General features: G+C 47.0%; 1 protein-coding gene across 1 annotated transcript in view; it reads left to right on the plus strand.

The window, feature by feature from the left end:
* The first annotated feature begins 9928 nt into the window (after positions 1–9928).
* Positions 9929–14609, plus strand: part of FAM234B (family with sequence similarity 234 member B) — a 31997-nt gene continuing 27316 nt past the window's right edge. Inside the window, exon 1 of the mRNA XM_072129006.1 lies at positions 9929–10025. Coding sequence (XP_071985107.1) covers positions 9965–10025 — 61 coding nt within the window. The 5' untranslated portion in view covers positions 9929–9964. The remainder of the gene's footprint in view (positions 10026–14609) is intronic.

The raw sequence follows: 14609 nt of genomic DNA on the forward strand, positions 1-14609 counted from the left end.
CCCCCAGTAACACAGCTACATACAGCCACCTCATCCCCAGTAACACATCTACATACAGCCGTCTCTCCCCCAGTAACACAGCTACATACAGCCGCCTCGCCCCCAGTAACACAGCTACATACAGCCGCCTCTCCCCCAGTAACACAGCTACATACAGCCGCCTCGCCCCCAGTAACACAGCTACATACAGCCGCCTCATCCCCAGTAACACCGCTACATACAGCCACCTCATCCCCAGTAACACAGCTACATACAGCCGCCTCGCCCCCAGTAACACAGCTACATACAGCCGCCTCATCCCCTGTAACACAGCTACATACAGCCGCCTCATCCCCTGTAACACCACTACATACAGCCGCCTCATCCCCAGTAACACCGCTACATACAGCTGCCTCACCCCCAGTAACACAGCCGCCTCATCCCCAGTAACACAGCTACATACAGCCGCCTCGCCCCCAGTAACACAGCTACATACAGCCGCCTCTCCCCCAGTAACACAGCTACATACAGCCGCCTCATCCCCAGTAACACAGCTACATACACCCGCCTCATCCCCAGGAACACAGCTACATACAGCCGCCTCATCCCCAGTAACACAGCTACATACAGCCGCCTCGCCCCCAGTAACACAGCTACATACAGCCGCCTCGCCCCCAGTAACACAGCTACATACAGCCGCCTTCCCCCCAGTAACACAGCTACATACACCCGCCTCATCCCCAGGAACACAGCTACATACACCCGCCTCATCCCCAGGAACACAGCTACATACAGCCGCCTCATCCCCAGGAACACAGCTACATACAGCCGCCTCATCCCCAGGAACACAGCTACATACAGCCGCCTCATCCCCAGTAACACAGCTACATACAGCCGCCTCATCCCCAGGAACACAGCTACATACAGCCGCCTCATCCCCAGTAACACAGCTACATACAGCTGCCTTTCCAGTAACACCACTACATACAACCGCCTCACCCCCAGTAACACAGCTACATACAGCCGCTTCATCCCCAGTAACACAGCTACATACAGCCGCCTTCCCCCCATTAACACAGCTACATACAGCCGCCTCATCCCCAGTAACACAGCTACATACACCCGCCTCATCCTCAGTAACACAGCTACATACACCCGCCTCATCCCCAGTAACACCACTACATACACCCGCCTCATCCCCAGTAACACCACTACATACACCCGCCTCATCCCCAGGAACACAGCTACATACTGGGGCCAGGTATACATCCCCCACACTGATATATACACACCTTTATATACTTTTATACACACAGATAAAGTTCTAAACGCATATACTTGCACCCATATATACACACACACATTTATGCACTCATATACATTTATACACTAATACAGAGTATATACAAACTCATAAAGTATATACACACATACAGCAAATACACACACATTCAGTATATACAGCATATACCCACATACCATATACCCAGCATAATATATATATATATATAATTTAAATGTACACACATATATGAGTGTATAAATACAGTATATGCAACACAGTAGATGCATATATGCCCATATACACAGTATATACACAGGAGATGCATATATACCCATATACATAGTATATACACAGTAGATGCATATATACCCATATACACAGTATATACACAGGAGATGCATATATACCCATATACATAGTATATACACAGTAGATGCATATATACCCATATACACAGTATATACACAGTAGATGCATATATACCCATATACACAGTAGATGCATATATACCCATATACACAGTAGATGCATATATACAGTAGATGCATATATACCCATATACACAGTATATACACAGTAGATGCATATATACCCATATACACAGTATATACACAGGAGATGCATATATACCCATATACACAGTATATACACAGGAGATGCATATATACCCATATACACAGTAGATGCATTTATACGCTGTACATGCATATATACACAGTATATACATATATACACAGTATATGTATGTATATACTGTACATACATATATATACACAGTATATACCCATATACACAGTATATACACATAAATACACAGTATATACCAATATACAAACAATATATACACATAAATACACAGTATATACCAATATACAAACAATATAAACACATATACACAGTATATACCAATATACAAACAATATATACACATATACACAGTATATACACTGTATATACACATATACACATATACACATTGTGACACAGTCAGGGGTTTGTTGTTGGATGGGAGGTATTATCCTCTCAGCTTGTGTTGCTCAGAGTAATGCAGCAAGCTGAAATCAAGCACCGGACCAAACTTCAAGCTCCGGTCCAAACCGGGTTTTCAGGGTGTTCCAGCTAACAAAGCTGAGCTGGAAGTGTGCACAAGGGGGGAGAGGCTTGTTTCCAAGAGAAAACACGTGTCCTGTCTAGGAAGACAGGTTGGCTTTATTTGGACTTTAAACGGACTAAGTGCTATACAGCATTTTCTGCAAGGTGTGAACTTACACCAATAATTTGGACTATTTGTGAAGACCCTGCTTCTGGGTGAGAAGGCCAAGCCTGGTCTGTATGTTTATGTTTTAACCAAGCATGAAGACAATGCTGGATTTTTTGTTCCATTTGTTTTGTGGTGTGAATAAACACTGAACTGAACTGAGAACTGTCTCTTTCCCTCTGTCTGCGACCGCTACCTAGCTTATACCTGAGCAATACCCCACAATTGGTGGAGGATGCGGGCAAAACGTAGTGAGGGTGGTGCAAAACCGGAGTTTTTTTTTCTGGGCACCATTGCATGTCGTGGATTAAACCTGCAAAGTTTCAGCTAGCATCACCGGACAAGATGGAGGAGCTGATTAAACAACTTGTGCAAGCTAATGTTCAACAGCAGATGGCACACTCTGAGGCTATGCAGGCCCAGCAACAGACTAACGACTTACTGCTACAACAAATAAAGGCGCTGCGTGAGACTCCAACAGTGGTGACCCAGCTACAGCCTGCGGCCAGAGAGAGAGTCCGAACTGCGCTGAGAAAGCTGACAGCGGAGGATGACGTAGAGGCCTTCCTGGCGGTGTTCGAGAGAACGGCAGAGCGTGAGGGGCTGCAGCATGACCAGTGGGCTGAAGTGGTGGCCCCGTTCCTGACTGGCGATGCGTTAAAGGCATATTTTGACCTCACTCAGGAGGATGCCCTGGACTACAAGAAGTTGAAAGGTGAGATCCTGGCACGCATGGGAGTCAATGTTTATGTGCGGGCCCAACGTGTATATCAGTGGGGGTTTGTGGAATCCCGAGCTGCCAGGTCTCAAGCTTATGACCTACTGCACCTGGTAAAAAGATGGCTTCAGCCTGAGACTTTAACCCCAGCCCAAATAGTGGAGAGGGTGGTGGTAGACCGTTTTGTGCGCACTCTGCCGGTTGCCATTCAGCGCTGGGTAGGTCAAGGTGACCCAGGTAATTTAGACCAGCTGGTTGGTCTGGTCGAACGTTATATAGCCACCCAGGACTTTGTGCGGGACTGTACCCCTACGCGTAAGCCACCCCGTCCCTCACCCCCACTTGCAGTGACTGAGGAAAAGCCCCGACCTTCTGCTGGGAGTAGCTCCCCAACGATGTCCAAACAACGTTCCACAAAGATTCGGGAGATCCCCACACTCCGCTGTTGGCGCTGTCATGTCCTGGGACATATGGCTGCAAATTGCCCCTTGGCCTCCGAACCTATGGACTGTGGGTACGCTCGCCGTACTTCCTTCTATGCACGGCCTGTATGTACCGCTGACGTCCTGGATGCAGGTAGGGCACCTCCCATGTGCCCAGTGTCCGTTGATGGGTGCAGGGCTAATGCATTACTTGACTCAGGGAGCCTAGTGACCATAGTACGGGATACCCTGGCGCTACCCTCTCAGTTCACTAGTCGCAAGGTTCGAGTTTTGTGTATTCATGGAGACTTAAAAGATTATCCAACCGCACTGGTGGTCATAAAAACACCTGCTGGGAGGAAAGTCCACGAGGTGGCAGTAGCATCAAATCTGCCCTATGACCTAATTATAGGAAGAGACTTTCCATTATTCTCTGCACTATGGCCATCGTTACTGCATGTCAGTCCCCAGGGGTCAGGGAGAGCAATAGCTGAAGGTCATGTTCCAGACCTAGAACCAGAACCTTGGGAACCCGAGGCGGAAGGGCCAGCGGTAGGGGTGACCGCCACTTCGGTGGATGATGGGGAGACACTACCAATGAATGTAATGGTTGGGGAAGTAGAGGACTTGCCGCCAGGCCCTGAATTGTCAGAATTAAACGTCTCTGGTGACAATTTTGGTACGGCGCAACTCCGGGACCAGACTCTGTCCCGAGCCTGGGGGAATGTGTTAATGGTTGAAGGTGAGCCACAACAACCAGGAGCTGAGGCAGTTTTTCCTCGTTTTGTGGTTCACCATAATTTACTGTATCGGGTCACCCAACTACGGGGTGAGAATGTTGAACAATTAATAGTGCCTCAGGCATATCGTAGGATGGTACTGGATCTTGCTCACCAACATGTTTTAGGTGGACACCTTGGGCCGCAGAAAACCCAGGACCGTATACTACAGCGATTTTACTGGCCCAGTGTGTTCAAAGAGGTGGAAGAGTTTTGTAAGTCCTGTCCGACCTGTCAAATAACTAGCCCCCAGCAGCACTTCCGCAGTCCCCTAGTACCCCTCCCAATTATCGAGGTACCTTTTGAGAGAATTGCCATGGACCTTGTGGGTCCAGTACCTAAATCTGCTAGGGGTCACCAACATATTTTAGTTGTCCTTGACTACGCAACCCGGTATCCAGAAGCAGTACCACTGCGTCATACCTCTGCCAAACTTATAGCTAAGGAGTTAATGGAGATGTTTTCAAGGGTTGGGATACCTAAGGAGATTCTGACAGACCAGGGGACTCCCTTCATGTCGAAGGTCATGAAGGAACTCTGCAAGTTGCTGGGGATTAAACAGTTAAGGACTTCAGTTTACCACCCCCAAACAGACGGCCTGGTGGAGAGATTTAATCAAACTTTGAAAAATATGCTGAAAAGAGCAGTGTCCAAGGATGGAAGGGACTGGGATCTGCTTCTGCCCTATCTTATGTTCGCAGTGCGAGAGGTGCCCCAGGCCTCTACTGGGTTCTCGCCCTTTGAATTACTATATGGCAGACATCCCCGAGGTTTGCTGGACGTGGCCAAAGAGGCATGGGAGCAACAACCCACTCCGCATAAGAGTGTCATTGAATATGTCACTAAGATGCAGGAGCGGATGGAGACAGTGTTGCCCCTTGTCAGGGAACATATGGAGGCGGCTCAGCGAGCCCAGAGTCAGGTCTACAATAGAGTAGCTAAGGTGCGGAGCTTTAACCCAGGAGACAGAGTCTTGGTTTTAGTACCAACGGTAGACAGTAAGTTCCTCGCAAGGTGGCAAGGCCCTTACGAAATTCTGGAAAAGGTAAGCAATGTAAATTACAAGGTACGTCAGCCAGGGCGACGGAAGCCAGAGCAGGTCTACCATGTCAATTTGCTAAAGCCTTGGAGAGAAAGGGAGACCTGCGTTGGGAGCACCCCGCAGCCGGTATGTTTAGGGGAAGGGAAACCAGTACCTCCAACTGTTCCCGGGGAAGCGGTTGCCACAGTGCACATTGCTGACAGCCTTTCCCCTAAACAGGCTCAAGAGGCCAAGGAGTTCATTAGTCGGAACACGGACGTGTTCTCTGACCTCCCTGGACGTACTTCCGTAATCCAACATGACATTGTCACGGAGCCCCAGGCAAAAGTCCGGCTAAAGCCGTACCGGGTGCCCGAAGCTCGGCGACAAGCCATCACGGAGGAAGTACAGTTGATGCTGCGGCTGGACGTAATTGAAGAGTCAAGAAGTGAGTGGGCAAGCCCAATAGTTTTGATACCCAAACCAGATGGGACGCTACGTTTCTGTAACGATTTTCGTAAACTGAACGAAGTATCCAAATTTGATGCTTATCCCATGCCCCGGGTGGACGAGCTAATTGAGCGCTTAGGACAGGCCAGGTATTTTTCTACCTTGGACCTCACTAAAGGGTACTGGCAAGTGCCCTTGACGGAGGCTGCCAAGGAGAAAACTGCCTTTATCACACCTGAGGGACTATTTCAGTATAAAGTGTTACCCTTTGGCCTGCATGGCGCCCCGGCCACGTTCCAGCGTTTAATGGACATTGTGCTTCGTCCACATCGGCGTTACGCGTCAGCGTACCTCGATGATATTGTCATTTTCAGTGCTGACTGGGAGAGTCATCTGGCAAAAGTGCAGGCTGTAGTAGACTCCCTCCGTAGGGCCGGGCTAACTGCTAACCCAAAGAAATGTGCCATAGGGCTAGAGGAGGCACGGTACTTGGGCTATATCATTGGGCGTGGAGTCATCAAACCCCAGATGAATAAGGTAGAGGCAATACGGAGTTGGCCACGACCTGTCACCACCAGGCAAATAAAGTCATTCCTGGGGATGGTGGGGTATTATATGAGATTTATTCCCCATTTTGCTACTGTAGCGGCTCCATTGACAGGGCTCCTGAAGGGACGTAAGACAGTGATGGTTCGCTGGAATGACCAAGCGGAGAAGGCTTTTTCCGCTTTGAAGTCGGCCTTGTGCGGGTCACCAGTCCTGGTGACACCCGACTTCAACAGGGAATTTGTAGTACAGACCGATGCCTCTGAAGTGGGCCTCGGTGCTGTACTATCTCAGGAAGTTAATGGGGAAGAGCATCCTGTTGGGTTCCTGAGTCGCAAGCTCACCCCAGCCGAAACCAGGTACAGTATAGTGGAGAGAGAGTGCCTAGCCATCAAGTGGGCACTCGAGTCTCTCCGCTATTATCTGTTGGGGAGGAAGTTCCGACTGGTGACTGACCATTCACCTCTCAAGTGGATGAGCCAGGCCAAGGAGAGGAATGCTCGGGTCACCAGATGGTTCTTGTCTCTACAGAACTTCAAATTCACAGTGGAACACAGAGCAGGCCGGCTACAGGGGAATGCAGATGCCCTGTCCCGGGTGCACTGTCTGGCGAGTGTTCATCCCCTCAAGGTTGAACAAAGGGAGGGGGTATGTGACACAGTCAGGGGTTTGTTGTTGGATGGGAGGTATTATCCTCTCAGCTTGTGTTGCTCAGAGTAATGCAGCAAGCTGAAATCAAGCACCGGACCAAACTTCAAGCTCCGGTCCAAACCGGGTTTTCAGGGTGTTCCAGCTAACAAAGCTGAGCTGGAAGTGTGCACAAGGGGGGAGAGGCTTGTTTCCAAGAGAAAACACGTGTCCTGTCTAGGAAGACAGGTTGGCTTTATTTGGACTTTAAACGGACTAAGTGCTATACAGCATTTTCTGCAAGGTGTGAACTTACACCAATAATTTGGACTATTTGTGAAGACCCTGCTTCTGGGTGAGAAGGCCAAGCCTGGTCTGTATGTTTATGTTTTAACCAAGCATGAAGACAATGCTGGATTTTTTGTTCCATTTGTTTTGTGGTGTGAATAAACACTGAACTGAACTGAGAACTGTCTCTTTCCCTCTGTCTGCGACCGCTACCTAGCTTATACCTGAGCAATACCCCACAACATATACACTGTATATACAAACAATATATACACATATACACAGTATATACTGTATATACACATATACACAGTATATACACTGTATATACACATATACACAGTATATACACATATACACAGTATATACACAGTATATACACAGTATATACATACAGATAAATATATATGTATATACTTACCTCTTAGGGTGACCGGCCGTGGCTTCAGGCAGGTGGGGGGTCTTTTGGCTGTTGTTCTGCTGGTAGGGGGTCGGCGGTGCTTGTTCAAGGGGGGAAAGAGGCGGGGGGGGGGTGCCACTTGTTCGGACGGGGAGGGGGGGCGACGGGTGCTTTTTCAAGCGGGGGGGGGGGGGCGGAGGGGGGGTGACGATTGTTCAGGGGGGGCGCCGGGTGCTTTTCCAAGCGGGGAGCGGAGGGGGGGGGGGGTGTCGCTTGTTCGGCCGAGGAGGGGAGGGGCGGCGGGTGCTTGTTTGAGAAGGGGGCGCGGGCTTGCTTGTCCTGGCGCGGGGGTTGATGTCACGGCCATGAATGGCGGGGGATGGGCGGGCCGGCAGGCGGTCTCCTGTGCCGGGGCTCGCTTGTTCGGCCGGGGATGGTGGGAGGGGGGGCCGTGGCTGCCTGTTCGAGCGGGAGCGGGGGGGGCGGGGCAATTGAGCGGGTTTCTTGCTTAGGCGGGCCGGCGGGGGTAGGTTGCTCGGCCACACATGCCTGAGATTGGGCGGGCGGGCGGCGTTAACCTGTGCCGAGGGGGGCGGCCTTGGAGGTGGAGGTGGTGTCACCTGTGCTGAGGGGGCGGCCTGGGAGGTGGAGGCGTCTCTGTCGTGAATGGAGATGTCGTGGAGGCGTCTCTGAATCTGGGAGCAGCGGGCATCTCAGATGGGAGGCGCGGGAGGTGCGATCTGGTGGGGGCCCCTAGGGGGGGCAAGATGGTGGGGGCCCCGGGGTTCGAGCCCCGGGAGCCCTGCCTATAATCCGGCCCTGCATTTGAGCCAGAATCTTGGGGGTTAAAATGCTCATACAACCCTACATACATTCTTTTAGGGAAGCCCTTTCCAAAATACGGTGACTACTTGGGGGTTTCTATTGTACTGGTACCTCAGGGGCACCTCCAACACCAATCTAGTGAAAATGGAGCTCCAAAAGCTAATATTTTGCTTGCTTCCTATCCTGTCATTTGATTGCCACATATAAGATATTGCCCTAACTGGGGTAACCCACGGAATGATTTTTAGGGGTGTTTGTCCCCAGTGGAATGAGTTGGGCAAAATAAATTGACACATGACATAGTTGAGATAAAAACACAATTTTCACTCTGCACCATTTACCATTTTGGCCAGCCTGTTGGGGGTTAAAATGCTCACCACAACCCCAGATAAATTCTTTGAGGGCTTTAGTTTCCACATTGGTATCATTTCTCAGGGGGTTTCTATTGCACTGGTACCTAAGGGGCTCTGTGAACATGACATGGCACTCCAAATCCAAACATGTGATAATGGAGCTCCAAAAGCTAAATTTTGCTCATTCCTTCTGAATGTGTCCATTTTAGGGCTAAATTAGAACAATCTTATACAAAAATTGAAATGTCAAAATTTTAAATCCATTTTTGTTTGTTTCCAGAGAAAGAATTAAAGGGTTAACAGACTTCTCAAATGCTGATTTGAATAGTTTGAGATGTTAGGTTCATAAAATGGTGTTACTTGTGGGGTATATAGTACATAAGCATTTATAGGGCACTTCCAAACTGAAATTGGTCACTAAAATTGTAGTATTTATCAAATCTCTGAGAAGTTGCTACTAAAACTTGAAACCTTCTCACATCTGTTAAAAAAGTGGAAACGTAAAACAAATTATGGAAATAAAAAGAAGACCAATAGCAAAAGTTTTGTGGTGTGACTTTTTGTCTAAAAAGTAGAACATCAAACTTTGAAAATAGGAACATTTTTTTAAAAAAATTACAAAATTATTGGATTTTTTTTATAAAAGGATTAAGCCTTATGTATATTAAGGGGTTAATATATATGAACCTCTAATCAAATGTACAGCACCAAGGAATCACTTCTATTAATAATGTACAATAATGTGGAAAATAGAGTGAAATATGCAGTTTTTCAATATATTCACGTGTTTTTTTCATTTATGATAAAAAATGGTTTGTAAAAATAAAAAATATGGCCATGTGTTTGAGGTATTCGCTTCCATTCCTTTGCTGTTATGACAGAACTCATTCCCTACTCTCCATGTCAGCAGCACATACACGGGGATCAGTATACAGCTATCCGCGGTATCTGGATCCTCACTGTACTTCCTGTCTACTGTCAAACTACAACTCCCAGCAGGAGTAGCGGCGCGCATGCGCAGTATCCATCCATTGAGTATGGCTACGGTGCTATCCAGAGCCCTGAAGCTGCCAGGTGAGCGCTCGTATAACGGTGCGGGGATTGGCTTCCTGTGCTCGGCGGGGTGTAGAAGGAGCGGCCCGGGAAGGCGCCGGGGCACGGAGCTCTTTCCTATAGAATAGGCGGTGTGTTTTATGATAGCATATGCTGCGCGCTGCTCCATGTACGGTGGGAGATAAGTCTCTGCGCTCACTATGGGACACGGGTCCATGTAGAATACAATGGCGCAGCCGCCTGCAGGCCCATAGGGGAGCACTTACTGGGGGCTCACGTCATCTGTGACCCCCTCAACTATGAACTCTGACCCCTACCTGCGGTCTCTGCCCCTCCAGCTGCTTTCTCTGACCACCACATCCGCTGCCCCTCCTCCAGCTTTTCTCTCTACCCCCAAAACTACCATTGTCTCCATTGATGTCTGCCCCCAGTCGCTGTCTACATTGAGCAGTGCTGAACTTGCGCTACATACCCTCCATTTCACATGGGGCACTCACAATTTTTTTTTATCACTGGGGAGGGAGGGGGGGGGGGTCTTAAAGTTTTATCCCCCTCATCCCCAGAAAGCAGACACTACTTCACTATGCAGTGGAAGGAGGATGAGGCATTAGTGGGAAACCCCTTTAATAAATCAGCATGTATCTAGGTGTCCCTGTTGCCCTTGTAAAAGGAGTTTGGTCCCTATGTAATAGGGATGTAAGATATATTTCCCATCTGGTCAGATATAATCATTCTGTGATCGCCCTGTGCCATGCAGATGAGCCTTGCAGTCATCTCCTCACAGTTCTCTTTCCCCCCTCAGATCTGTGAAACAGGGCTCCACAAACATAATACATTATAAAAATTATGAAATTTCCTCTACATGTCTGTTCTATTCTTCATCTAAGGATTTAGGCCATGGATGAGCAACATTTATTGGTCCAAGGGCCACATTTCCATACTGCTCAACTTTAAGGGGCAACATAAGTAACTGGCACCCTAAATGCACCAACAATAATGCTCCCCCCCCAAGCAGATAATAATAGTATCGGAGACGCCTCAGAGCAGACAAATAGTTCTGGAGACCTCATTGCAAACTTAAAATACTAGAGACCCTCTGGAACATAAAACTAATAATACTGGAGACCCCAGAGCAGACAAAATAAATACATGCTCTCCTTTTCTGGCTCCCCTCTCCTCCCTGCAGCACGCTGCAGCTTCTTCTTTCTCAATGTGCCGCTCTGCTTTGTGTCCTGTGCTGGTTGTTTCGACGACATCAGGGCTCGGAGCAGAACTGTGCCAGGATTAGGAGAGGACCCGAGAACAGTACAGTACGGCTGGCAAGTATTTATCACTCTTGGGTCCTCTCCTGGGGGAGTTCTGCTCTGGGTCCTGACCTCGAGACATAAAACCAATGTCAGGAGAGGACCAGGGAGCAGTGAGGACTACCCAGCCAGTTATGGAAGAGCTCATTGGACTGACTGACTTGTCAGCAGGGTGCGGAACACAACTCATGGCTTGATAGGCTGCATGTGATGTGAATTGTGCACCCTGAACCCCTGCACTTTATGTACATGCTCAGGAGTGAAGCTTCTCTGCTATAAATTAGAGGAATAAGGCACTGGGAAGGAATATAGCTTAACACTGCTGGAGTGACCAGGACAGAATTGTGGGGTCAGAGTCAATGACCAGTATTTACCATAAAAATTAACCCATTGGAAAATACAAGTACCACAAAAACAGGCCATTTTATGCCCATGTGGGATCAAAAATTAAAAAGTTATAGAATTTTGGCGCTGTGTCTTGAAAGCCATTTTAGGAGGTGCCCTTAAGGTGTTAAACAAAGGAAACTAATTGCAAATTCATTTGTAAACATTCAGCGGGAATTTTAGATTCATATGAAATTATACTAAGAGTGGTAGCGTGTCCTATACACACCAGCGTGTAGCATCCAGTGCAGTTCAGCCGTGTACTTGGTTTGTATATCTATGTGTACATATCTAAATATATATTTGCTTACATGGATCATTTCCTGGTAACTTTCCACAGATATTACCGGTATCTGTATATTTGCTGTGAAAGCTGTAAAGGACCAGATGTGTCTTTGTGTCTTCAGTAATTTATGAAAGTGACATTTTGGAGCAGATTTTTCTGCTTAGTATTTTCCAGTGTGTCCTGTACAGAGGGTGGTTTGTTTTTGATGTGCACAGTTGGTGTTTTTTATGTCCTCCTCAGATGTAGAGGCAGCTAAACAAAAGAGATTTATCCCTTGTATGTGCAGGTATATCACCAGTTATACAGCGTCTTTTTAGCAGTTCAGAGGTTTCCACTATACAGTCCTGTACTTGCCAGAAACTCCACCCCGATCTAAGCGTGTGACATTATTAGATAAGTGTCACCTGACTGCTTGCTGGTCTAATGCTCCTTATGATTATGACTTCTTATACAGCCAAGGCCACATGGGGGACAGCATGCTCTTCTGCAAGTCATAGAAGCAAAAATCACCCAAAAGTAGCTGCTGCTTTTATCTGCATGACCCATTCATGGCTCTCAACTTCAAACATCACAGAGGTTACAGTCTGCACTTAAAACTGGCAGCCATGATTGACATGCTGTAGCTGCTAGCAGAGTCCAGCTATCCTTTGCCTATTTTACCTAGAGGCTTACTGCGCTCATCTTGTAGGTGCATTGTAGTTCCTTTGATCTACATTCTTTGATCTACATCTGTAGTCACCTGTCAGACAAAATGACATTTTATGTTGCACTTGTCCCCTTCTTTAGGGCATGTTCATATCTCCCAACTTTTTCAATAGCGAAAGAGGGACAAAACATGTGGTGCAGAATCCTTTTTTTTTGCCATAAGCAATGCCTTTTGATCCGCCATTTACTTTAACTCTAAAAAGTAAAATTCCCCCTTTGCCCTCAAATTGTCCCCCCCCCAGCTCCCTGTCACATTGTGGTCTCCTCCTCCCCCTCACATTGTTACTCCCCCAGCTCTTCCTCACATTGTTGCCCTCCTCATATTGTATCCCCTCAGTAACTTAGCTCTCCCTTATATAATACCCACTCCGCTGCTTCCCCTCATATTATACCCCCCACCAATAGTTCTAACTCATATAATCCACTTCCTAAGCAGAAACCCTGATTATTCCCAAATTCAGCCCCTTCTACATTCAGAGTTTTGGCTGATTGGATCACACATATACTAGCACAGCTCCTGCTTTCTCCCTTCTCCCCTCTCGCTGCATAGCTACTATGTTTATAGGTAATGGCAGGAGGTTCTGCCCTCTCCTACTGATTTACAAACTGGGTAAGATATTTATCACAGGATCTTGTCTTTTATCGATCCACTCTGCTAAACATGGGAGAGGAAGCAGCAGAACTGAGCTTTATCAGACTGAGCTGTCTGCTGTGAGATGCAAGGGTCGTGTCTGAGCCGGAGGTCTTGCTAGAGCCCTGCTATATGTATGGAGCATCAGCAATCATGTGCTAATGTACTGTGTTGAGTTTCTGTATATGCAAAGCCTATGGACAAATCCAACACAGACTGGCTGCACATGTGTGGCACAGCTGTTTGATATTATATAGCGAAGAATTGGGCATTGGCGCAGATGTGAGAACAAGTGCAATCAGTTTTGGGAAATGTATTTTTTGCCCGAAGCTAAAGCTAGTCACAGACCCTACTATTTAATCTCAGGGATATGAACAGATTTTGCCATGTTCTTTGCATTTATTAGTTAAAGTCCATTAAAATATTATTAGTTTTGTACTTTATGAGCATTACAGTATGTATATTTTTCTTGTATTAATATTTGATGTTGTATAGCGGTAGTAATAGATCATAAGGAAAGTGAAAAAATAAAAAAGTTGTATCCGCACTGGCAACTGTTAAAAATTAAGGAGTTCTTCCAATTTTATTAACATCTAATTTAAAAGTGACATCACAAAAAGAGAAAGGGGAGAAGGAAAGGTCTGGTAACGCGTTTCGGACAAGAAAAGTCCTTAATCATACCCATTGACACAGAACTCCAGAGTGCTTTAAATAATGGAGGAGGACGCCACCGGAAGCCGGGAGGTAGGCGTGATGGAGGTGTGTATGTGAGTGAACATGAGGCCGGTCATGTGATATTGTGTGGGCGTATCATGATGACATGACTCGGAAAAAGAAAAAGAAAAACAGGGAACAAAACGTAAGTTACAAAATGTATAAAATACAATGTAATAATTAAAGGGGAATTATGCAAGAAAATCAATATATAAACATGAGGTCATTTCTATAATTTAGACCTTTGGGAAAACGTGTGTCCAACTGCATAATCCAAAAGGCTTCCCGCATATGGAGTTTTTTCTTATGATCTCCTCCACGGTTATTGGCAGGAACCTGTTCAATAGCTGTAACACTCATGTGTTTAAGAGATCCCCCGTGTGCATCCCGAAAGTGTTTGGATGCTCCGGAGACATTACGTGAACTAGTAATGTTGTCTGGATTTGCTCCGGTGATATGTTCCGCTATGCGGTTTTTGAGTTTTCTGGTAGTACAACCAGTATATTGTAATTTACATTGTGTGCACGTAATTAAGTACACTAAGTATGTGGTTTCACAGTTGAGATGCTTACGTATGGGGT

Source organism: Engystomops pustulosus, chromosome 10 (assembly GCF_040894005.1).
Source record: "Engystomops pustulosus chromosome 10, aEngPut4.maternal, whole genome shotgun sequence".
In the NCBI taxonomy this organism is placed as follows: Eukaryota; Metazoa; Chordata; class Amphibia; order Anura; family Leptodactylidae; genus Engystomops; species Engystomops pustulosus.